General features: G+C 40.1%; 1 protein-coding gene across 15 annotated transcripts in view; it reads left to right on the plus strand.

The window, feature by feature from the left end:
• Nucleotides 1–26,666, plus strand: part of MEF2C (myocyte enhancer factor 2C) — a 229,894-nt gene that overhangs the window by 186,284 nt on the left and 16,944 nt on the right. For 11 of the 15 annotated variants that reach the window (XM_042454576.1, XM_042454572.1, XM_042454561.1 and 8 more), the window contains 2 exons: nucleotides 22,569–22,741; nucleotides 25,779–25,802. In XM_042454576.1, the coding sequence (XP_042310510.1) occupies nucleotides 22,569–22,741; nucleotides 25,779–25,802 (197 nt within the window). The remainder of the gene's footprint in view (nucleotides 1–22,568; nucleotides 22,742–25,778; nucleotides 25,803–26,666) is intronic. The other 4 variants (XM_042454573.1, XM_042454574.1, XM_042454571.1 and 1 more) reach the window with 1 other exon arrangement.

Genomic DNA, 26,666 nt, shown 5'->3' on the forward strand with positions numbered 1-26,666 from the left:
TCCTGGTTCCGTTTGTGGTAATTTAGAGTATAGACCTTACTGCAGATGGTGCATTCTTTATGTCTTAAATTTGGAGCAGCAAGAAGCCTCATTTGCTGTAGGGCAGAAAGGAAGATGAGAGGTCAAAATGAGGTTGAAATGTCTGCCACAGTGCCATCATTCAACAATGGTTCTATTTTAGAGTCTTCTTTTTTTCCTTTTAAATATCAAAAGTTCTTTGTTTATCATTTTTTCATGAAGAACAGAGACCCATGTGTATTCCATCACTGCCAACTTAGAAACTGATACGATGATCCTATGGTTCAATTTGCCAGGGTATATGGTTCTTGACAAATTAGAAGTTTGTGCATTTGCGTTTTCCTGTTGCACCTAAAAATAGCCAAGTTGCCACAAAAGAAGGATGAAGTCCTTTCTGAGTTTTTCTACAGTAATTAGAAGATGAAGCTACTTCTGACAGCTAACATAAGGGTGTTGGTTTTTATATTACTTTAGAAAATTGCACTGTAATGAGGAGATAGGAAATGGAAAAACCTTCTTGGGTTAGATATGTTTTCAAAATTGTGATGTTTGGTTGGTTTGGATTATTTGGAATAATAATCCTGAAATCATCCACAATTTTTACTTGGAAGTCTTCCCAAGGACATAAATAGAATTTAGGAATACGAACTACTTTTTATTATCCTACGGAATTAAAATACCAGTAGTGGTATTTTTAACTAAACCAAGGTTATCTCAGGTTTGCTAAAAGTAAATTTGTTCAATGCTATGCTCTGGTTGGACAGTATGTTCATGTGACAGCCACCACTGCCAACAGTATGAGAATGAACTTCCTATTTGGTAGTGTTTCGAAGCTATAAATATAGCCATGGGTTTGGCGACTTTCTTTCAAACCAGAAGCCTGTGATTGAAAGGAAAGAATAAGAACTCCTTGACCTTGAGCCAACATGTTTTAAAACAATCTTATATTTACATCCCTCATCTTACCACCCACCTGACAGGAGGAAACAGCTGACACATAAGATATGAGCAATTGATGTAGTTTTGTTTTATTTTTAAAGGAGCATACACACTGGAAGTGAACATAATCTTTTTAAAATTTGGGCAATATGACAAGAAGCAAATATCAAAAAGCAAATTTCTTCAATAAGGTTTTGAACTCTGGCCATGATCTGGCCTATAATTTTGTTAATAGCTGCACATTAGCATTGAAACCCAGGGAGAAGGTTAACATATCAGATGAACAACATACTTTGTGAACACTGTGCTACAAAGAGGGATTCAGAGACCCTTGGTTTGCAAATACATTTTAACCGCTGAAGAGGCAATCTTGATCCCATTAAAGTCATTTGCACAGTCCCACTGAGTTCATTGAATTGGAAATGCATTAATTTCCACTAACTCTAAAGGAGCACAACATTTTGCAGTGTATGTGGTGAAAGATATTTAGGCTGAATGCCATTTATGCCCAAATGGTATATAATTGTTTTCACTTATGTCTTTTGCAGAATGATTCCCCTCCCACTGCACAACTTTTCCAGAAGTATACACTTTTAAACAACCATCTTGAAATTTACTTACTATTCATATTGTTATAGTAAATAAAGTTTGTTTTTAATTTCATGATCTGTCTTGTACTGAGCTGGACATTTGGTCACTCTGGAACAGTGGCATCTATTGTGAGTCAGTGGTAGCTCTCTTGTGTTTTAAACCAGTGGGGCTGCTGGGATTTCAAAGAATGGACATAATAGGCTTTGAATCTTTAATAGTGATAGAGAGCTCATGCAGCCCAATCCTGGATGAGTTTACTTGAATGTAAATTCCAATCAAGTCAATGGATCTTACATCACCTAAATGGGAATACAGCAGCACTTTCAGTTGTTTTCTGCTACTCCAGTTCTAGAATCATACAGTTGGAAGAAACCGCAAGAGCCAACCCCCTGCCATGCAGGAAATCTAAATCAAATCATCCCCGACAGATGGCCATCCAGCCTCTGTTTAAAAACCTCTAAGGAAGGAGATTCCACTACACTTTGGGGAAGTTTGTTCCACTGTCAAACAGCCCTTACTGTCAGGAAGTTCCTCCTAATGTTGAGGTGGAATCTCTTTTCCTGGAGCTTGCATCCATTGCTCCGGGTCCTAGTCTCTGGAGCAGCAGAAAACAAGCTTGCTCCCTCCTCAATATGACATTCCTTCAAATATTTAAACAGGGCTATCATATCACCTCTTAACTTTCTCTTCTCCAGGCTAAACATCCCCAGTTCCCTAAGTCATTCCTCATAGGACATGGTTTCCTACACTCCAGTTTCCCAACATCCTTATTAAATTGTGGTGTCCAGAACTGGACACAGTATTCCAGGTGGGGTCTGACCAGAGCAGAATAGAGTGGGACAGTTACTTCCCTTGATCTAGACACTATACTTTTATTGATGCAGCCTAAAATCACATTGGCCTTGTTAGCTGCCGCATCGCACTGTTGACTCATGTTCAATTTGTGGTCTACTTGGACTCCCAGATCCCTTTCACACGTAGTCTCATTCAGCTAGGTGACACCCATCCTATATCTGTGCATTTCATTTTTCAGCCCTAAGTTCAGTACCTTGCATTTCTCTGTGTTGAAATTCATTTTGTTAGCCTTAGCCCAGCTTTCCAATCTATCAAGACCATTTTGAATCTTGATCCCGTCCTCAGGGGTATTAGCTATTCCTTCTAATTTGGTGTCATCTGCAAATCTGATAAATATGTCCCTGATTCTGTCATTCAAGTCATTGATAAAGATATTGAACAGCACTGGGCCCAGGACAGAGCCCTGTGGGACCCCACTGGTCACTTGTCTCCAGGATGAAAAGGAGCCATTATTGAGCACCCTTTGGGTTTGGCCGGTCAACCAGTTACAAATCCATGTAACACTTACTTTGTCTAGCCCACATTTCACTGGCTTGTTTGCAAGAATGTCTTGGGGAACCCTGTTAAAAGCCTTACTGAAATCAAGATATACTATATCCACAGCATTCCCTTCATCTATCAAGCTGGTAATTTTATCCAAAAAAAAGATTAGATTTGTCTGGCATGACTTTTTTCTCTGAAACCCATGTTGACTTTTTGTGATTATGGAATTGCTTTCTAAATGTTCACAGACTCTCTTTTTAATGATCTGCTCCAGAATCTTTCCTGGTATTGATGTCAGACTAACTGGACGATAATTGTTGGGATCCTCTTTTTTCCCCTTTTTGAAGATGGGGACAACGTTTGCCCTCCTCCAGTCTGCTGGGACTTCTCCTGTTCTCCAGGAGTTCCCAAAGATTATTGCCAATGGCTCCAATATTACATTTGCCAGTTCTTTTAATAGCCTTGGATGTAGTTCGTCTGATCCTGGAGATTGTCCGGGAAAGCAGCCAAAGGGCTGATAAAGCAGCTAGTTATCAAACAAACAACCCCCTCCCAGCACAGCAAAGTCAATGTAAGCTACACAGTCCTGGAGAGTTGCAGTAGCTTTGCCAAAAGGGTTTACCAGAAGAATTGTCAGACGGTCCGAGGTTCAGGGTAACAGATAGGCAGGTAGATAAAGCAGTCCAAGGTCAAGTTTCCGGGTAGTCAAGACAAGAAGCCAAGGAGCCAGAGACAGAGTCTTTCCTCTAAAAGAGTCAGATATCCACTGGCAAAGAACCACACATGCTCCAGGTGCTTAAGAAGGCAAGGAGCTGGCCTTCAGCTGTGCCTGATTACGAAGACGCTTCTGATAAAGTCTCCGAGATCTTCGAAGGCCCTCTCTTTCTGCTCGACGCTCATTGAAGGTAGGCACACTGCCCAGATCCTCCTCCATGTCCACAGCCTCGGCACCAGGCAAACTTGACTGCTGAACCTCTGGAGGGGCCATAGACTCTGCTCCAGCAGAACTAGGGCCAGCCTCTGGCTCCTCCATTACAGGTTCAAGCCCCTGGGGCTCTGGCTCCTCCATTATAGGTTCAGATCCCAGAGGCTCTAGCTCATCCTCTGAGTCCTCCAAGCCATCTTCCAGGCTGGGCATGACAGAGATTTATATTCGTTTAGATTAACCAGATACAGTGGTGCCTCGGGATACGAAATGATCGGGTTACGAAATTTCCGGGATACGAAAAAGTTGGATTGGCAAAAACTGTTTCGGGTTACGAAATATTTTTCGGGTTACGAAATTCATTTCGGCGCGAAATTCAAATGCTGCAAAGTGCAGCTATAGGCTTTCCAGTGCTAACGGAAAAGTGTTTCGGGTTACGAAATTTTCGGGTTACGAAAGGAATGGCGGAACGAATTAATTTCGTAACCCGAGGCACCACTGTATTCCTGTACTATCTCTTTACTTATTCTGTGCTGAAATTCCCCTATTCTGTCCTCTGCTCCTTTATCCTCACATTGAGCACCGTTTGCCTTTTCTGAGAAGACTGAGGCAAAGAAGGTGTTGAGTAATTTTGCCTTTTTTCTAGAATAATATACGGATCACCACCCATGTTGACCCAAAAATATTTTGTTGCCTGTGGCAAGGAACAAAATGGTGATGTTTCCCATTCCAAATACAGAGGTAAATTGGACAGGCAGCTATATCAGGGTGGAACGGTTGGGAGGCTGTTGTGCAGCATTTGCTTTTACCCTCCTTTGTAGAAAGGCCAGCTTCACACAATTACTAGCAGTGATTCTTACATCTTGCATATTTGTACTGACCAAATTTTCCTTGAAGCAGAAAGAAGGAAGAGGAAAGGAGACATAATGGAGATGGAATTTGTACCTAATTGTCTCACTACAGAAAGAGATTTCCTGACAAGATGAGGGAGTTTTGGTTGCTAGGAGCTTGTATAAACATGTGCTGTTGTAACCTTCTTCCTAGTGACTTTTATATATTGCTTATAGAATCATAGAATCATAGAGTTGGAAGAGTCCTCAAGGGCCATCCACTCCAACCCCCTGCCATGCAGGAGATCCAAATCAAAGCATCCCCACCAGATGGCCATCCAGCCTCTGCTTAAAGATCTCCAAAGAAGGAGACTCCACTACACTCCGAGGGAGTTTGTTCCACTGTCGAACAGCCCTTACTGTCAGGAGGTTCCTCCTAATGTTGAAGTGGAATCCATTGTAGCTTGCATCCATTGCTCCGGGTACTAATCTCTGTTTGCTACATATCTTCTTGCCCTCTTAAAATTATTTTACTGAATGTCTCATAATGCCTGGCAGTGTCTAGCAGACTGGGCTACAAACTCCATGTGATGGACTGAACTGTATACTTCACCTTAACATGACTTAACATGGGAGGCAGAAATGAGACTAGCATCATTACAATGCTTATTTTCTCCATATAATATTTTTGAGCCCAGAGAAGACTGTGGGAAATGGCCCTTAATAATGATGATACTGTACTTTTCTTTTTAAAATGGTCATTGGTGGGAAACAGGCTTTCTGTCCAAACATTTTCTGATTCAGTCCTTCAGATCCCCAAGTAAGCCTGAGAAAGTTCCATTTCCCATAGTTCTTCTATTTGTGTCTGAAACCCTGGTGAACTGCAACAGTCTGTAGTCAGTACTGAGGTAGATGGACCGATGTTCTGAGTTAGTATATGGTAGCGTCCTATTTTGCAAGGAGATGGTGGGGAAAAGCTTCTAGAGTTCAAAACAAATTTAAAAGGAGATACTACCTTCAGTGTTGCAGAGCAGGAAGATAAAAGTTAGAACTTTACAAGGAAGAGTGGAAATCACTGAGGGAGCTGGAAATTCAGAACATTGCTGAAGGAAGGAGGCAACTTGCTAGGCATGTACATGACTTTTTTCTTACGTAGAAAAGTCCTGTGAGGTCCTACTAATGCTGTTCCAGAGGGGTGCACCGCCTCTTAAAGAAGTGATTTTTAAAAATGTATACTAGCAAAATAGTATGATAAAGGAGAGAATGCCTGAGTACCAGAGAGTAAGGGCTCATGAAACTTGTGTATCTGCACATCCCACAGCTCTCCAGACTCTAGTAGACATTCTTTATAAGAAAAGTAGCATTTTCTCAGTGACAAAAGATTGTGATGTCAGTATTGAGAAGATGCAACATCACTACAGCAATGTTGCTTTATATAAGGACACATCCAGATGGCAAATCTGTGTAAGTAGTAGTAGGTACAGTCCCGTAAGAAACAAAGCCTTTGATGGGAAATAAATCAAGACAGACATTTAAATGATTCCCTTTAAATTAATAAATCAGGTCTTTTAAATAAGGCAGCAGGTATTAAATATCCATTGCAAATCAGGTCTTGGCCGCATTCTTCTTAAAAGTCAATCAGCTTTTTGGGTATGTGGAAGCAAAATGAAGAGCAAGAGGTGCTTAGCAGCAGCAGATGTACTCTATAACAGCTTCCTCTTAGAATTTAACATGACAATGATTGTCAGAGTGGACAAACATGGGCACTGGGTCTTTCAATGAGATTACATCTTGTTAGCATTATACTACTCATTTTGCTGCTTTTGGTCACACATTGGCTGTGTATCAATGCATTATACATTCTGCTAACATTTCAAACTAAATAGAAATGTAGGTAATAGCTATTTATAATTTACGGGTCTCTAGGCCGGAAGAATTTTGGGCATACTTTCAAAATAATATTACTAAAGGAATGATTTACAAAGAAAAAAGAAGGCAGCATGCCCAAATATGCCTATATCAAACAAGCAGAGTATGAAGCAATCAGTAGTGAGACTTTGAGCAGATCCTAAAATAACAGAAAGCACCCAAAACTCATAAACAGCAATGGTATGTACATCTAATTCCCTTTTGTACTTTGGCAAATGCCTGTCTTAAGCAAACATCCACCTTTTTTTGAAACCACATAAGCATTATTTCTGCTGTTTAGTTCCAATTTATGTTAGGTGCTGTATAGAAACTGTTTATTTCTTGTTTTTTTCTGAGTGATGTTCTAGCTTTTAAGGTCTAAACCCATTTTTAGGCTGTATTAGAGCAGACACTCTTAATCAGCAGAACTGATTGATTTCCTAAGTTGTTCATTCAGTAAGTTTCTTTTAATTGGGGCTAATAACTGGATTTAAGATTATTGTAAATATTAATAACAAATATAAGGTAGATAATTTAATCATTGGAATCCCTCTAAAACCAGCTTGCACCCCAGTTAGGGCAATCTGTTAACCCTATGAGCCACAGATGGGTAACTTGAGTCCTTACACCAAGGTGGCCAGTGGCTGCTCTACTTTAGTATAGTGCATTTATGCTGGGTTTAAATCAGGAGGAAAAAAGTGGGTTGATTTTCACACAACATCAAGGATAAACTGGTGTTAACCTGAATGGAATAGATGGAAAGTAGACAAAAGCAGCTTCTCTTTTACTACTGGAAAATCCCAAAAGTAAAAAGGAGGGCTTTTGTCTACTTTTCCATTCGGGTTAATGCCACTTTAACAATGTTTGTGAAAATCAACCTGCTTTTCCGTTTTTTTCCAGCTTTTTCCTGTTTTTGCACAGAATTTCCCCCATGTGATAAACTATATAGACTAAATAAAGGTATCATCTCAATGTTGAAGTTGGAAGCTCTCCGACTTTGAAAAAGTGCTGGCTGCTTTGACCCGGGATACATCCAGGCAGCAGCATCCCAGCTAGATATGTGTCAATTTAGGTAAGATAACAACCAGGGGCATTCTGGGTCCTGAGTTCAAGCCAGAAGAGATATTTGTTCATGAGATAAGCTCCTTACACTTGCAGGTGGCTTTGAATGCTACACCCAGCCCTACCTATAGAGAAGGCTCCATAATCCAAACCCTAGCTATTCTAATGTGCCAATTCTAGAGGATGCTTTTGAAGAACACAGTTTGATGTATTATTATTATTATTATTATTATTATTATTATTAATATAGCGCTGTAGATTTGCACAGTAAACCTGCCTATGGAGTACAATCTAAGAAATGATAGGATACTACAAATAAAACACATAGCAATACAGGAAATGGTTCAATAAAACAGGCAACAAAAAGAACATCAGATAGCAAGTGACAATCACACAATGTCTGGGAATGCTTCTCTGAACAGGATGGTCATCAACACCGTTTTGAAGCTGGTTAAAGAAGTGATGGCCCTTGCTCGCAAGGGAAGAATGTTCCAGGAGTGAGGGGCATTAAGTGAAAAGGGGTGAATCCTAGATGGGGCAGAGGAAATCCTGGGCTGGGACAGCCGACTTTGACTACCAGAACGGAGAGCCCTAGTGGGAAGGTGAGGAGAAAGAAGGTCTGATAAATAAGGGGGGGCCAGCCCATGGAAGGCTTTAAACATCGCCAGCAGGAGCTTGTACTGAATACGGAAAGGGAGGGGGAGCCAGTGAAGGGATGCCAACAAAGGAGAGATGTGGTCAGAGTGGTGGGAGGATGTGATAATGTGTGCAGCTGAATGCTGGACAGAAATTAAAGGACAGTGAGAAAGAGGAAGCCCAGCCAGGAGGATGTTACAGTAATCAAGTCGTGAGACCACTAGGGCATGGACGAGAATCTTGGCAGTAAAGTCGGATAGATATGGTTGGATTTTGGCAATGTTGTATAAAAAGAATCTACAAGCCTTGGCTGTGGTCTGAATCTGAGGGACACACGACAGAGAAGAATCAAAGATAAAACCAAGACTGCGGGCTTGCTGGACTGGTTGAATAGAAATGTTGTCCACAGAGACAGAAAAGGAGTGTTGAAGGGTGGACTTAGGAGGAAAGACAAGAAGCTCCATCTTGGACATGCTGAGCTTCAAACGCCGATGGCGCATCCACTGCAAGACAGCTGTGAGACAAGACTAAAGTTGCTGTTCAAGCCTTGGAGAAAGCTCAGGGGTGGAAAGATACAACTGGGTGTCATCGGCATACAGATGGTAGGAAAAACCAAAAGAGCTAATGAGTTTACCTAAGGACAGTGTGTAGAGAGAAAACAGAAGGGGACCCAGAACAGAGCCCTGGGGAACACCAACAGATATGGGAACAGCGGACGAAATCTGACCACCTGTGACCACTGCAAAAGATCTGTCTGACAAATAAGATCTAAACCAGTCGAGAACAGAGTCTGAGAACCCAAGGTCAGAGAGTATATCAACTAGAAGGCTGTGATCAACGGTGTGAAAGGCTGCAGACAAATCAAGAAGGATGAGAACAGAGTAAAGGCCATTAGCCTTGGCCCGTAAAAGGTCATTCGAGATCTTAGTGAGAGCTGTCTCTGTAGAATGCCGTGGGCGGAAACCAGAAAGGGATCGAGAATGGAGTTGGCTACAAGAAACTCAAGACAGCGAGAATAAACAACCCGTTCCAAGACCTTAGAAAGAAAGAGAAGCAGAGAAATCGGATGATAGCTAGACAAAGAGCAGGGGTCAAGAGAAATTTTTTTCAGAATTGGGGAAATGAGAGCATGTTTGAAGTCCGAAGGGAAGGAGCCTGTAGAGAGAGAGAGATTGAAGATATGGAGAAGTGAGGGCAGAAGAGAGGGAACTATGGAAATTAGAAGACGAGTAGGAATTGGATCAAGATAACATGTTGCGGGTTTGGAGGAGTTCAGAAGTGTAGAGTTCATCCAGAGAAGCAGGAGGAAACACAGAAAAATTTTTAGGCAGGGGCGATAGAAGATTATGAGCAGAAGAAGAATCAGGAGGGACTATCTCAGAGCGAATGGTGGTAATCTTTGAGATGAAGTAATTAGCGAAGTCATTGGGGGAGAATGATGAAGAGACAGGAGGAGAGAGAGGTTTAAGCAAAGTGTTGAAGGTGGAGAACAAACACTGCGGGCGCCTCTCATTGGTGGAGATCAATGTATATATTGTTTGCTTGGGTGTATTCCTGGGAGAAAACAAAATGTGCAGTGCTCTAATGTCTGATCAGTGGCTACTGCTTACTGGCCCGTGGTGAGTTCTGATGAAAGAAACAGTTGTATTGAACAGGCATAAATGGCATTGCTCCCTGGCAGATGCTCTATCCTAAATAGCATAGGGTGCAATCATAATAATGTTTGAGAATGTGGTAGTAGCTTTAAATACAGTATTATCCAACATTTGGGGTTTTTTTAATTGCCTTCAAGGGATGATGTGCTTAACATCTGGATAAGGAGATATCATCATAACCAACCATCATTCATATACTTCTTAATATAACAAAAATTTTAAGCATTCACCACATACAAGTAAAGGGGTACATATACATCCTTTAATAGGTATTACTAGTGGTGGGACCTAGGTCGTTGCCATATTTCTCAGGGTTGTTTGCCTTTACATCATTCTCTTTTTAAAAGTGTTCCTGGTCTTATCTCAGCTCTAATTTTCAGTGTCTTAATATTTATCTTTGTACAATGATGGATTGAAAGAGCAAAATCATTGAGCCAATAATGAGAATTCCTCTTATTAAATGAGTCATAGAAGCTGCACGCCTTCCTAAGGTGGGTTTTAAAGAAAGAGATGACTGATTCTCTCTCTCCCCACCCCTTAAATAACAAGCAATTAAGTGTATTCTTCTAAGAAGCCCACACTGAAATAATAACTTGAATTACTGCAGCCGGCCCTCTCATTGTGCTAGTGGTTGGGATGACTGCAGCGTGTTTTCTTTCTGCATGTGGCAATCTTTCCTTTTATTCAGAAAAAGTATAAGAAAGGATTGCAAATAAGCAAACATCTGGATTTCATGCAAACCCTTGAGTATTGAAAAGATGGTTGATGCCTCCTGGATTTTGGAGTGCAGCTGTATGTTTGCTCCAGAATGAAAAGCAAATCATACATTTAACTGTTTGGGACAAGAAATCCACATTTTGCATTCATAGCAGAACTTGGAAAGTTATGTTTTAAAAAGAATAACTATAATACATATAAACCATCCACAACTAAGCAGTGGTGTGTTCTAGATCCCAGACCATCATTTGACCTGAGCTCAGTTAGAGATGGTTTTTATAGCCTGTTGCTGGATTTATTCTTCTTAAAATAATGCCCCAAATTCTGGGGCAACCTTCCATGTGATTTGTGAAAAATCAGCCACTTCATGTTTCCTGAAACTTGCACTAAGAAGAAAAAAGTAGATGCCCCATTTTGCTTTTCTCTCTGTCTGACCAGGTTTTAAACAAAATGATCTGTTAACTGGATATATGCTTTCATCATGTCTTGCTTTTTTACTTAAAAAGTCACAGTCCCAGATGTGTGAGTGATCTGTATCAACACTGTAGTTCAATGGGAGAACTTTGGACAGTATCAACAAACCTTCTCTCATATTTCTCGGCAGAACTGGCACTTTGGGAGAGGGAATAATTTTAACTGGGAAAGATATAATCTGGTATGGCCTTCATTTAATTAATCGAATGACTATATGCAGAGTTTAGAAAAGTAACTTCTAGAGATCAGAGATGTTACTTGCTTTGCTGGCTGCAGAATTCTGAGAGCCATAACCAATGAGTAAGTTTTTCAAGCTTTGCTAAATTTATGACAAGTTTCAGTCACAGATTTCTTAGAATTCAGACCAAGTAATTCAGAGTTGTCTGCTAATGTTATGCTGCTTTATTTATTTAGTCATGTCATGTTGGCCTTTTTCATTTTTCCCTGAAGAAATTTGAAAGTGGAGTTTTGCAATTCTTTTCAACATCATAGTTCTAATAAAAATAGCATTTTATTTTCCTCTGAAAAGGGCCACCAAGTAAGGGCTAAACTAATCATATTTAGCAAAAGGGGCACAAAAATTGACACTTCATGGGTGCGGGGGGGGGGGGGAGGTAATATAATCCTAATATTGAAAATAGAACTTGGGAAAGTTAATTATTTTGACGTCAGCCTTCAGAATCCCTAACCAGTTGGTTCAATGGCAGTGTTAGCGAGAAGATTCTAGGTATCATAGCTGAAAGAGTAACTTTTAAAAGGTCTCATTGAAATTCATGATAAGACCTATCTCATAGATGACCCACAGTGAACCTCTTAGCCATCCCTCCCCTGCAGACATGCCACAAAGAAGGGCAAACACAGCATTCGCATTCTAGAGCCACGGTGTATTTGGAGTTAATTTTGGCCCATACTCATATTTCAAAAAAGAAAAATATTTTATCTCAAAAAGGTGGTTGATTTCTAGCCACAGATAGAAATAAATGAATAGTCTTCTATGGCAAAAAGGCTTTCAAGCAGTCAAATGGGGATAAGTGCAAGGCAATGATCTACCTATTTGCAAAGCATTTCCCTTGATGATTTCAAAAGGGGATATATTTTCCAGGAAGGTGTTTTCCTCTGTCATGTAAGAATTCTTGCTCACTTGTTTGATTAACACTCAAGGGCAGAAAATGTTTTTAAAAGTTAAATGTAGTTTCCTAGCTACGTTTAAGCTACTTCTTTTGAGAGGTGGCTGACCATGGAACAGATTGGGTATGGATTAATCACCTTCATAACTGCTTTGCTGGATTCGAGCCCATCATACAATACAGTCTGCACAATTGACTAGGGTTAAATGCTGTTTTCCAGTGAAAATGTAAGAAATTCTAATAGCAACAGCAAAATGTTGCAATTAATCCATTGCTTCCCAAACCATTGTCACTACATTGATTGATTTGTCATTGCCATAACCTTTTGGACTTAAAAATACCTCTACTGTAAAGTGTTCAGTCTTTTGTAGTATTAGAGATGAGATGTCATACTGTGATTGGTTTGGCTGCCTCCCTTTCACAGAAGGACTGGACACAGCCAGAAGGTCTTCTGGCTGCCATTAGCTTAACTGTTCTGTTTCAGAGATTTCTTGCTTGTCTCTGAAAGAGTTGCTCTTAAGGAGGAAAAGCACAGGCAGAAAGCACCTAAATGAAGACAGATGGACCAAGAAAAGGCCTAGAAAGTCAGATTTCAGCAGTATTTTGGTCTGCAAGGATCCAGACACTCTGTGTATTTATTTTTAAGCTTTCAAATACAGAACATATTCTTATTCCACTTATCCTCCAGCATTTAACAAAATGTGGACAAGATGGCAAACACTATTTGTGAGTAAAAACAAATAAGCTAAGAAAGGCTGCATCAGTTTGCTTTTGCCTGAGTCTAGTGGGAACAGCAGGATTCCAGCCCTCCTCTCCTCTCCTTTCTTGTTAAATTAACTGAGGGCAAACTACTTTTGCATTTTGAACTCCATTTTCAACAACTGAATTAAGCAGAGGACAAAGGGGGGAAGTGGGAGAAAGAAAGACAAATCGGGACATTTAAAAATCAGTTGAAAAGTGGATTAATTGGTACTTTCACTGTTAAATCAGGAAAGTTGGAGGGTGTAGTCCATTGCCCTTCAGTAGACTGATTTTACCTTTATTTCACTTACTGTCTTATCATATCACAATATCGTAATACATTTGTTTTATCCTGAATGTGGACTTTTTCCCCCATTAATCAATATAAATGCTGCTTATTTTAATTTTTTATAACAAAATTTTATTTGGCCTGCTGTTCTAAATCAGAGCTACAACTTAGGCTTTTCTTTGTTTGTTTGTTTTTGCTACAATTACTCCCAGATTTCCTCTGCCAGAACTGATTATGCTGGCTACAGGATTCTGGAAATTAGAGCATAAGAAAGTAAGTTTTCTAAGCTCTGTGGTAGGTGGAGGGAAGTATAGTCTGTGGACAGAGAAGGAGCAAGTGATGAGAGCTACATCATACCTTCTTTTTTGGAAGCTCCTAATTGGAAGTGTCAGAATCTCCCAACTGGGCTTACACTTAACCGTAAAGCTTAACTGTGCGGTAAAAAACACAATCCCTTACTGTAGAACTGCAGTGTTCAGGCAGTTGACCTTGGTGTTTAAAGCTTTTTAAAACTACAGCCATTAAGAAAAAGAAGAAAAATCAAATGTGGCCATCAGCCTGTAATAAGTCTAAGTGGCTTGTTTAATTAATTAAAATGTAATTCCTAAGTTGACTGGCAGACAGGGGCTGGAGAGAGTGGTGGAATAAACAAGCTAGTGATAGGTATGGTACAAAACAGTTTTGCTGATGTGGAAACAAATAAATCAATACAGTTAGTGGTAGAGATATAGGAAACATCATGTTTTCGTGCATCACAGCAATATCTTTGCAAATTTCTCCAAATCCGATACCATTAAGAAACTATTGAGCATAAATTTCCTAACCTTTGTGAAAGGATTGCAGCACTGATGATACTATTGACTGGAACATCCACTCCAGTTGGGGCAATGGGGTGGGTGGGGTGGGGAACAGGAGCTAAAGAGGCCTGATTCTGTACTTAATGTGTAGCAAAAAAAATTGGATTGCCTTTGCATATGTTTATTTTCTCATTCCCTGAAAAAATCTGTACTCTCTACAGACTATGACAATGGGTTTTCTGTATCGGCATCAGACAGTGGGCTGTGTGAGCTGCTCTGTTCAAATTAAAACTCTTAGTCCCTGGTGTGTTCAGAGCTATTTTGAGGGCACAAAGCTCTCAGAAACCTCCAGCCTGTGCTTGGCCATGCTGAAAGATTCTAGAAATTGTAGTCCAAAAGATATTTCCAGCTCTGTGTAGATGGGTGGGTGACTGGGGTATACAGAGTGAGTGCAGTGTTTGATAGGACAAGAGTAAAATTTCTCTAAGAGAGAAGAGATAACCAGCATTATTTTATTTAAATAGGCCTTGCTCAGAGCTTTCCATAGCATCACAGAAATGAAGCCAGACTTACCTTTTGTAATGTCCTGTGCTTTTCAATGATTTCAGGCATAAACTAGATACAGTGGGCCCTTGGTATCCACTGGGGTTTGGTACCAAAATTCGTGGCTGCTCAAGTTCCATTATATACAATGGCATAGTAAAATGGTCTGTCTTATATAAAATGGCAAAATTTTGAAGGTATTGTATTGTAGTATGAGAAACATGATCGATAAAGAAGATCCAGACCATAGTGTGTGTGTGTGTGTGTGTGTGTGTGTGTGTGTGTGTGTGTGTGTACACACAGAGAGAGAGAGAAACATTTTCAAGCCATGGATGGTTGAATTCATGGATGCAGAATCTGCGGATACAGAAGGCGGACTGTATTAAGGGGAAATATATATATATATTTCCTACTATTAGAAGATTCTCTAGCTAGCAATTGGAGATACATATTCTAAGCCAGTGATGGTAAACCTTTTTGAGGCTGAGTGCCCAAATTGCAACCCCAAACCCACTTATTTATTGCAAAGTGCCATGTCCCTCTAGCTTTCTAGTAACAAACTCTGTGCTGGGACGATGGCACATGTGCCCACAGAGAGGGCTCTGAGTGCCACTTCTGGCACACATGCCATAGGTTCGCCATCACTGTTCTAAGCAATCAGAATTACAATGTAGGTCCATATTTACCTTCTATTGACCACTCACAAAACAAGGTGCAATAGCTGCAAGTGAGGAAAGCCCATTAAAAAGAGTTGTATGACTTTCACTGCTTAGGAGAGCACCTCTTCTAAATACATTTTATGTGTATTATATCGTCTGTCACTCATTTTAGTATAAACACATTATCCCAGTGCCAGTTCTTACACTGCCCTCAACTTGGAAGAACCTTGAGATTTATAAAAGTTGCTTTAGGAGGAAACCTGTCAAGAAGGGGGATCCAAGACAAGTGCTTAAGTATGCTGATAAGCAGTATAGAAATGTACTTGCTATTGCTATTGCTGTTCTCCTTAATACAGGCTGGCTGTTTATTGAAGGTATTGTATTGCACTACAAGAAACATGATGAATAAACAAGATCCAGACTACACTTTATTAGGTGTTGTGGGACACATACAGATCTTGAGTAAGAACTTGTACAAAAAGATCATACATCTACATCTTACCTTTTTTTTTGTGCTAGTGGAAAGACACATTTGGATTGAACCTATTCTCAGTGCTTTGCTAAACTTTTGCCACCAAGAAAGGCTAAAATGCCTCCTTGAGCTTTTTTCAAGGAAGATCAGGCTGCAAATGTTATTAGATAACACAATTTTTAGCATTGTTTAGTAAAGTAGAATTTGGGATTGAATGGAAGCGCCACACTGGTTTGTTCTGGCTCCTGAAAGTCAGCTTAGAAACACCATAAGGGCAATAATGTGGGGAGCTGAAATTACTTTTAAAGAAGTTCTTCTGGATGAGGATGTTTCCACTTGAATTTTCCTATGCCATTTCCACTTGGCCAAGGTAATGTACAATGAAATGCTTAACAGATTTAGCATGCAAGAAGAAAACTTCACTTAACATCTGGTGGGGAGAAACATACCATGAAGCTGTGAGGTAGATTTAGAGGTAATATGGTTTTCAGGGCTGCATTACCTGATGGCTACTGCCCTTTTGGGTATTGGGATTCCACTTATTTGTTTTAAAATAATTTTTAAAAGTATCCCAGTGGAAAAAATAAAAACATGTATCATTTATTTCTGGACTGTTCTCCACAGAGTTCATTATGGTATACAATTGATCCTGGTCAGAGCTTGGAAATCCCCCTGTCAGAATGGCTACTGACACCGTTAGCTAGGAATTCTGGGAGTTATAGTCCAAAATTCAGCTTCCAATCTGATTCTTCTGGCAAACACAATAACACAGCCTGATCACTCCTTGTGTTTGTTGTTCACATAGCCAAACTGACACTGTCTACTTGTAGGAGAGAGGAGGCAGTAGGCTTGGGAAGACCCCAGAATTTTCATATGTACTTTACTGAAAAAAAATGTTCTGAAAAACCTAGGGAGGGCATTTTCAAAACAGCCAAGTGAGGATTAAGTATCCTCATAAGCCAGAGGGTGCTGGCTGACTGTTAGAATGAGGTGGGTGGTAAATTGAAACTGGGGTGGAGTGAAGAATAGAATGATTGGAATGGAGGCAAATGGAGTTTGTTGGAATCCTGAAAGGGTTCACTTTGGACTGCACAGGTTGCATCTGTATGCCCTATATGTCACTACATGTAATCTCCCTGTCTTGAATACATAAGAGTTAGTTTTCCATGCACCTGCAAGGAATAAGCACAGCAGTGGGAAATACCCTCTCTTCTGCCAGAGTTTGGGGAAGCTACTTTAATGGACTGCAGCTTCCAGTATCCCTCATATGCCCAGCCAGTATGGTCAGTTGCCATGCAGGTTGGAGGATTCTGGAAGTTTCAGTCCAAACTTTTTCAAGCTTTGTCTCCGGCTCAGCATAAATCAGGTTCCAAGGAACCATATCCCCATAGTGAGAAGCTTAATCAATAAGTCAAGTCTGGCTTTTCTGCACAACTGGGAGGAGGTATACTATAGTTAAAATTTATACTAGTCACTTATTTAACAAAAACGCCTTTGCTAAACTGAGACTATTTTTCTCTAAATGAGGAGAGCAGAAGCCTTCACCAAAAAAAAAAAAAAAAAGGTGCCAGACAGCATTCCATGTCATTTCTCTTTCTGTAATGCCTTTAGTTTCTACAAATGGCTCCTACAGCACTGGGGAAGAAGGTGGTTATTTGCTCCACTGCTACACTCAGCAAGAAATAAACTATTTGTAAACACTGTTTACTCAATAAAATCAATAAAGCCAAAAGCAAGTTCTTGTAAAGGTTTGAGAGAAAGTAACAGTTTGCTTTTAAAGCACCTTGGCTGAGAACATACTATAAATTTACACCTTTTGACATATGCCCCTTTCAGACTTCTTCTGCTTGCTTGCTTGCTTGCTTGCTTGCTTGCTTGCTTTCTTATAATTGTTATTATGCAGAGCGAGCAATATCTGCAACACTGAATATATTCCATTTCAGCAAATGGACAGCTTTTAATAAAATAAAAAATTTAATGCAAACTTAGGCCTTGATTCCATCTGTTCTTCATTTTCTCCTAATTTATAATCAGGAAATCAATTCGTACATGACATATAATTTTTGCGCTTTCTAGTGGCTTGTGGCACATACCATTTCTGCGCACAGTCTTGTTTAAATTGATAACTGTCCAAACAAAGTGTAATTTTAAAGTACAAGCTAAAGAAAGGTTTTAATCTCTATATTAGAAGGGCTGTACCCGTTTTGTTGCTGCTGGGTTTTTCCTAACTTGTTTTGCCTCTGAATTTAACTGAGACTGTCTTTGGTGCATTGAAGTGAAGGTACCTCAGCTGAAGCCAGTGCTTTCAGTGGAGAGTGCGGTTTAAGCATCCAGATTAAATGCAGGCTCCCCTTAGCTTCAGGCCACATGCATGTATTCATCATTGATTTTCAAATGATGGGTTTGTATATCATTGGTTTTGAGTCCAGTGCCGTACATTCCGGGATCCATATTCTGCCAAAAGCATAACAATTTGGTGGCTGGAAGGAGAAACAGTCATTATATGGCTCCAAATTGCTAGCTGGCACATTCTGCCAAGAACATCAGAAATACACTGGTAAGAAGATTGCAGTTGCTCTTTAAAATAATTTGATGTTCTAAAAATAAAAAATGGAGGCAATGTCATCATGTTTCAAAATATTTTAAGTTAGAAGGTGTAAATAGATAAAGTGTTACATGTTTGGTGTTTTTAAGTGGCACCGTCTCAAAATGATGAGGAGCCATTCCTTTAGCTAAGTTTTTTATTAAATAAATTGCTTTGATTTGATGCAAATGGTTTATGCGGGAAAATTTCTTTCCCTCTGTCACCCCAAGTTGTTTCTCTTTGTTCAAACAACAAAAAGTGTAGACTGCTATAAGGTATAGATAAACAGTGGCGGGATACAAACCGCCGCTTTGCGGCAGCGCCGCGCGGCGCATTTACTCCGCGCGGGAGCCGCAGCAGCCAAACCGCGCGGCTCCCGTGCAGAGCAAAAAAGAGCTCCATTTCGGGCGGGATACAAACCGCCATATAGTATGTATTGTATACGTACTAGGGTTAGGAAGGGGTGGTGCTTCCGCACCCCCCTAACCTTAGTACGTATACAATACGTACAAGATGGGTGGCCCCTTCCACATGGGCGCCGCATCTTTACGTACTGGACGCATAGCATCCAGAGTGTCGCGGCACCTATGATGTCGCGAATGCGCCCAGCGGCCCTCGCGACATCAGAGAGGCGCGCAAAAAGAAGCTCCGAAATGGAGCTTCTTTTATGCTCGCGCGGAGCCGCGCGGTTGTGCTGCGTGGCTCCCGCGTGGAGCAAATGGCGCCGGTGGGAGACCGCCAAAGCGGCGGCTGTTCCTGCCTCGGAGCTTCTTTTCTGCGGCGCACTGATAACGTCGCGAGGCGCCGCTGGCGCATTCGCGACATTATAGGCGCCACGACACGTCTGGACGCTATGGCTCCAGTCGTAAAGATGGTGGTGCCCCTGTGGAAGGGCGCCGCCATCTTGTACGTATTGTATACGTACTAGGGTTAGGGGGGTGCGGAAGCACCGCCCCTTCCTAACCCTAGTACGATACAATACGTACTATATGGCGGTTTGTATCCCGCCACAGAAACCTTAAAGCTACTTTCTGTAGGGTTTTGGGTGTGTGCCTGCTTGCAAGATCTTTGTGTTCATGTGCTGAACAACTGTTTGTCATGTCCACATATTGCCGATACAAGAGAGTTATAGCCTTCTATAACAAAACAGCATTATTTACAATTATGCGCAACACATGTTGCACAAGGACAGAAATTTTTGTAGTGCTCTGCCACTTTGGTTTTCAACTGTTTTAATTACTGGACAGTTTGTCATCAGTGTATTTGGGCCACATGTATTACATGATGATGTGGGTCTAAAAACATTTGTAGTGCAATCTGATACAGTACGTGTTTATCTAGTAGTCCTATTTATCTTAAGTGAAGCTTGCTTCATAAGATTGCAGCCACAGGACATGAATTAGTTTACAGCTGGAAACAGAGAAATAAGGTTCACTGTACTGCATTTTGATTCATATTTGCTTGACAATCCAGTGTGTGTGTGCACGCATATGTACATTAGAATGGGGAATGAGAAAGAATGTTCTTCAGCATGCATTACTGATTTCATATTACTATGGAGCTCTTTAGACTTGAATGGTGTAAATAATTCTATTGGTGCTGCATGATCCCAGAGTCCACTAGGATTCTCTGAATCACATGGTGATTAAAGGGTAGCCTTGGAAATATGCCTTTAGATGTGAGGCTTCCAGCTATCTATTCTCTAGACATCTGCACAGCAGGTGTTTTTTGATAATAGCAGTCACTAGGGAGAAGGAAATGTGAGTATAAGCCCCAAGTAAGAGATCTGGGAAGCCACTCCCTTAAAAAATAAGATCTGAAACTCCACCTCCTCTTCTTTCTTCCTCTTCCTCCTCCTCTTCTCTTCTTCCTCCTCCTTTTCTTTTTCCTTTCTTTTTTCTATGTGCCATTCATAGATAAGAAGGAGGACGCATCTTCTGGTATTGGGAGAAGGGGCTAATTGCAGTGCTCTGCTAGCATTATCATTGTTATTATTGCACTTGGAGAAGAAAAGCCCGGCTTCTGAAAGCACCAAATTAGCACAATACGGAGAGGCTTGAATGTCAGGATGTAAAGCCTTGAAAGCAGAGGGAGCAGAGACAAGATAGAGGGGTGTTTTCAACATCAGAATTGACTCCTGCTGAAATCAGCATCCAGGATCCAACTCTGAAGGTGGAGGAGGGGATGGAGAGAGAGGGGAAAGCATTCAAGAGGCATCCTTGTCCTCCTCCTGTGTGTGTGTGTGTGTGTGTGTGTGTGTGTGTGTGTTTCATTTTCCTCCTCCTCCTTTCTTTTCTGGAAATTATAGCCTTTGCTGCACTTTCCTTTGTTTCAAAACAAAAAAGCTTGAAGTGAGGGGAAAAAGTGAGTCAGGGGAGGCAGAATGCTCTTGTATTTGTCCATGAAAACAGCCCAATTAGACAGGGTTTTCTTTTGTTCTTCTTCCTTTCCTTCTTCCCCACCTCCATGCTCCATATTATCATCTGAGGGTAGTTTCTTTCTTCTTGGTAATGAATGTGAAATTGCATTCAGTTGAATGTGTGATACTGTAGGACAAGAAGGCAGATACCACTGCCTCCTTGACACAGGCCAATAAAATTTGTCCCAGAGTCATTAAAAGGTATGTTAGAATTCTTAAAATAAAATAAAACTGAAGTAGCCATATGAAACATGGTCATTAATTATCTCCATCCCACCCTTCCTTGAGGGAGCTCTCACCAGTATTTATGTGCCTATTCCTTTCCTTCAGATAAGCACAAATGAAAACTCATACAAAACATTCCTTTGAAATAGATTGGGCACAGAGAGTGATTAGCTCAAGTTTATCCACTGAATTTGGTGGCTAAGTGGAGATTCAAATTCAAGTCTCACTGTTCCAGTGCTAAACCCAGGTATTGCTGCTGTGGCTTGGCTTGGGGATATTGGCTTGGTCCTTAAAAGCAGAAGAAAGAACCTGCTGAATTATTTACATAGTCAGAATTGCACCATTGACACACAAGATGGAGAAATCAGCAGACTTGAACTAGTCAAAAACCAACTGTTGTCAGGAGAGGGGGGAAAGCAGAAAACTTGCAGGTAGTGTGGAATGGAGTATTCTAGAAAAGGAACCATAAATAGGAACTCTTGGTATGTCAATGTTTGTTTTGGAATATATTAGGCAGCTAATAATTACTGGATACTGTGTATTACTGTGTTGAATAATCCCATCACCTCCATTATTCTACATGTTGCCCAATGTTTTCTGCATTGTTCTACATATTGCTTAGAACATACTGGGACAGAGAAATACAATGATGTCTTTTGCAAGAACACCCAGGTTACATTTATGTCCCCCATGCAATCTGTGCCCATAGACCCATTGTGTAGCACCCATGCCAAGCTTCTATTGAGAAACTCATGTCTACTTTCACCACTGAAATACAAAAACTCCTGGATGATTAATCCCTCCTAGTCACTTCAAAGGACATTGTCAGTGATATTCAAGACTTTCTCCTGCCTGAGGTGGGGGAGGAGTAGTGGATACAGCCCCCTAATTGTTGTTGTTGCCCCACACTCTTTGCCACTGACCAGTCTCTGACTCATTCTGAGAGAGAATATTGACAGGTGATATCTGTAGACCATGCTGGCTCTTAGTTACACAGAAACAGCTGGCCCAAATGCCAGCTTCCTCTGACCCCTTCTTCTGAGGGGTCCTTCTTCTGAGACAGGCATTGTGGGTGGAATGGCCTGGGAGATCCTCTATGCTGCTGCAACACAGAGAGTCTCCCAAGGCACCTCGCCAACAAAGTCTTGTCATGAACTCAGAAAACAAAACGTTTGTGACCTGACTAGATGTGGAGAGCTATGTGATGGTTATTTCCTGCTGTTGCATTGCCACATCAAGAAAATAACTGGGGCATGTTTCTAAAAGCCTCCAGTACCCTGCTCTGGAGAGTCATACCAGTGATTTTTAACCTGGAGGAGTGGTAGAATCAAATCACACAAACATTCCACTATTGGCCTGACATATGGGAGGGCTGAACCTAACAGATGTATAACAGGAGCTCCATGTCGATTGTACAAAGTGGGCCATACCTAACTGTCTCCCACACTGCTGCCTTCATGAGTTGTGATCATTTATAATATAGAAAGATTCTTTCTAGGTGTCTAGTGTGTTAACCAAATCTAAATGTGAATTTGCATGCTAAGGAGACAGTTTTCTCTTTGTATCTGCTCTTCATATTTTGTATTTACTCTTTTGTAAAAAAAAAAAAAAATCAACAGGGAATGGGTATGGCAACCCCAGAAACTCACCAGGTCTGCTGGTCTCACCTGGAAATTTGAACAAGAATATGCAAGCAAAGTCTCCTCCTCCTATGAATTTGGGAATGAACAACCGTAAACCAGATCTCCGAGTGCTGATTCCACCAGGCAGCAAGAACACAATGCCATCTGTGGTAAGATATTTCCTCTTTCCCCTTCAAGGTTATAGATATTCCAGTAGGTGCTAAAGCCACCAATGTATGGGACATCCCAGTTCATTTATTGTAAAACTTCTTTCCTCAAGCAATAAATTGCTCATGCTTCCTCATGTGTAAACAGAGGAAAAACTTTTAATTACAGATGTAATTACAATTTAAATAATACAGTATAACACATCTGGATTGTTTTGAGGGTTGGATTATAATTTAAGAATCACCTCTTTAACACATAGTTATTTACTTCACATGATTTAATGGTATTCTTTGAAATAATTAATGGTGCTTGTTCTAAGTATTTTTTGTTTTCTGCCGAAGTTGATTTTGCCCACAGCCTGTTTTAGTGTATATTTCCCCACAAGCCCCTTCCTTCCTTCCTTCCTTCCTTCCTTCCTTCCTTCCTTTATTTTTGTTTTCTTCCTTTTTGTTTTAGAACTCTTCTCATATTGAGAGCTGGCAATCCTTCAAAGAATATTTGACTTGTTTGCCTTTTGGATGCAGCCCAAGGGGGTAGACAAACTGGTGCCTTTCAAAGATTTCAGACTGTAACTCCCATCAGCTCTAGCTAGCATAGTGTGTGGTTACGTGTTATGGAAGTTGAAATCCAGAACATGTGGAGGACACCAAATTGCCTGCTTTTTGGTAGTCCAGTTGCTCTTCAAAGTAACTGAACATGGAGATGTACAGTAGAATTCACACATCCCGCATACAAAATTATGATAAAGGAATTACTTTTCCTCAATGTTTAGTTGGGAATCGTAACCTCAAACTATGATTTGAAACAATAAAAGCAAGCCTGGAAAGAGTAGACTCCTTTGCAGGCTGGTACTGCAAACCAGGATTACAATACAGGGTCATTAATCCTAGTTTGAAATCCAGATTTTAAGGGCAAATGCAAGTTATAGAATATGCAAAAGCACATTCCATTCATATGACAAGAGATGATTTTTGCTTTCATATTCTGCATTGTGGGCCCATGTTGAAAGAATGGATATCTTCCGTGGACCTTTGCAACAGTCAGAGCCTTATCACATGAGAAAAGAAAGTGGAAATGGAGCTGGAAAGTAGCAGCTTTCTCCGTACCATACCGCATGACATTGTAGCACTTCAGTTCTCTTCCCACAGAAGATGATTGTAAAATAAAAGTGTGTCTTTTGTCAAACTGATTTTTCCAGCTACACAAAATATGTGCTTTTAAAACTGCCTGCTACAGTAAGACAACTGAAGCACTACACATTGTGCAGAGAACGCCATTGCTCTGTGGCTCCATTTCCACTTTCTTTTCTCATGTGACAAGGCTATTTGTCACTTGCCTTGCTATTAATGTTTGTGTCCCAACATATTTTTTCATTGGCCTTACACATTTTGGCCAGCAGCCTCTGCCTAATTTTTATGCCAGAATTAAATCAGATTGCTAGGGGTCCTACAACAATGATCAGCCACAGTTTAACAACAGTGGATCCAAATGCTCTGGAACATTGTATCCAAAACTGAGTAACTTAAATCTCAAATTTTTGTTAGAAGGGCAAGTGTTTATTGACCTGTTAGCCACAATCAATACCATTGCTATGCAAATGATTGATGAAAAATCCTGTTGAATTATGTGGGATTTAACTTCCAAATTAATATGCATAGGAATGCATTATTCTTTTTATTGCATACAAAACATCATTTGACCACACTGAAACAGACCATCTTCTGAATCTAGAGTTGATACTCAAATACTGAATGTAGAGTTTATACTCTTTGTCTTTTCTCTTTGTCTTTGTCTTTCTTTTTTTATCCTCACTTGCACTCTCCTTTATTATTATATCAAAAAAGCATTTCTTAGCCTCTCCCCAATGATTTTATTTAACATTGGACAAGCACACTTGTCAGTTACATTTCTTTTCCACTGAGCTACTTCAGTAAATAAAGTAAAGTAGCAAAACTTGAAATCTGACAGTTTTGAAGCAAGGCTAGCATTTTACAATAATTAGAACTAGCAATTATTCTATATGTATAAATCATATGTGAATGGTTAATTCAATATCACCAGGTTATATTAACATACTTCAGCAGAGCTAAGATACTGTTCAGACATTAGAAGTGTATAAGATGTGTTAGCCTCTTCTAATTCACTCTGAAAGAGTCATGGAAGGTAAATCTTTCATGAGCAAAGTAGTGTTTAAAAGTAGGGTAGATTTTAAAAGATGCTGATGGTGAATGTAAGTGATGCTGAGAATACATCTCTCCATTATGTTAAAATGGCAAGCAATTTAAACAGTTCCATATTAACTGCTAGCATGATGCATTATAAATCAACTTTGATACTCTCACTTAAAACCCAGTCAGTACAATACACCTCTGCTGAAGCTAAGATAAATACAAATTTCTCCTGTTCTTCAGGAGACTAAAGACATGTCTCTCCATCAAATGATTTCTTTCAGGAACATTTAATGTGACGATACTTTTTCTAGGGATATTCTTGACTGGTGGTGAGGTATGGGGTATGGGAGAAAAGGTTAAAAGGTATACAGAAAACCATGAAATGCTTTACAATCTTTGCAGCCTCAGAGGCTGGGAATGAAGTGATGGTGGGCAAGACAAAGACAGAGGCTGAAAAATGATTTAGATGTGCAGGTTTGTTCCCAATGGGAAAAAAACTGCATGCAGAGTTTGTAAAGTGTCTTTCAAAAAAGAGTGAATATGTTGAAGCCCTCCATAACTAAAGATGATGCTTTGAGATTCAGAGCACCATCGTACTACCGGTCAGTTAGAGTTGACTTTAAAATGCCATTGTATTCATCCTTCTTAAAAGAAACTTTCTTAAGCTCTTAGTGTGTGAGCAAAGAACCATTTATCCAGAGCAAAATGGACTGCAGCAAAATTATTCTAGGGTAAGAAATTGACATGATAGAACAAGTCTTGCTCTGCTGTGGTTTGAAATAAAGCTATGCCTTCTTGAATGGGGAAGTTACATGCTTTAGATTATTTGCTTTTGCTAATAATTCATCCTCCTTTCTCATGCTGTCAGTCGGAGGATGTTGATCTGCTTTTGGTAAGTGAGAATGATGCTTATATTAGCCATACACAAAGAATTAATTTGCTTTCCCCTACTTGGTTCGAACAGTTGAAAGAGTGAAAGCTTTTTTCCCCCACTGTTGAAAGTTTACTGAAATAAAAACAAATACCATGCAACTTTCTGTGACTTCCTATCACTTACGGATTGAGTGATATTAAGGGTATATTAGTCAGTACTCTACTAACTGAGAAAAGCACATTGCTGTTTTCAGTAATTTCTCCAGATTTCTTATTCACACTTAGTTTGTACCTTTCACTACACCAAATTTAAATTTTGTACACTAGGAATGCTAGAAAAATGTAGGGACTATTTCCAACATTTATTTATTTATTTATTTATTTATTTATTTATTTATTGGATTCCATACTATCCTTTCAGTAATGCTTGACATTTCAGAGAATGAAGTGACCACAGCACCACCTGCTGGAGAAAACTCAACATTCAGTTTCATGTGTTATCATCTGGCTTGCTTATTTTAAACATAAACACCCTGAACTTAAGAAGATCTGCATGTGTAAACAAGCTTCTGTATCACATGTTGGATCAAAAGCTGTGAGCTTCAGCTGGAGGCACAGCAATGCATAGCTGCCTCTTACAATATTGGCACTGCATTGCTGTCAATAGGATGTGCAGAGAATTGTCATCAGATTCTATAGTCTAAGACAACGAAACACATGAAGATACTTTTCAAACTGTGGCTAAAGCTAAACCAGGATGAAAATATCATATTAATAAAATTTTGCAATTAATAGGAAATCAAATGATGTGTTAAATATTATTATCTTCATAGTGTTCTTGATATCAGTATATGTTGGGGGGTTGGGGGTGGAATCTTATATG

This window comes from Sceloporus undulatus, chromosome 2, assembly GCF_019175285.1.
Source record: "Sceloporus undulatus isolate JIND9_A2432 ecotype Alabama chromosome 2, SceUnd_v1.1, whole genome shotgun sequence".
NCBI classification, from domain to species: domain Eukaryota; kingdom Metazoa; phylum Chordata; class Lepidosauria; order Squamata; family Phrynosomatidae; genus Sceloporus; species Sceloporus undulatus.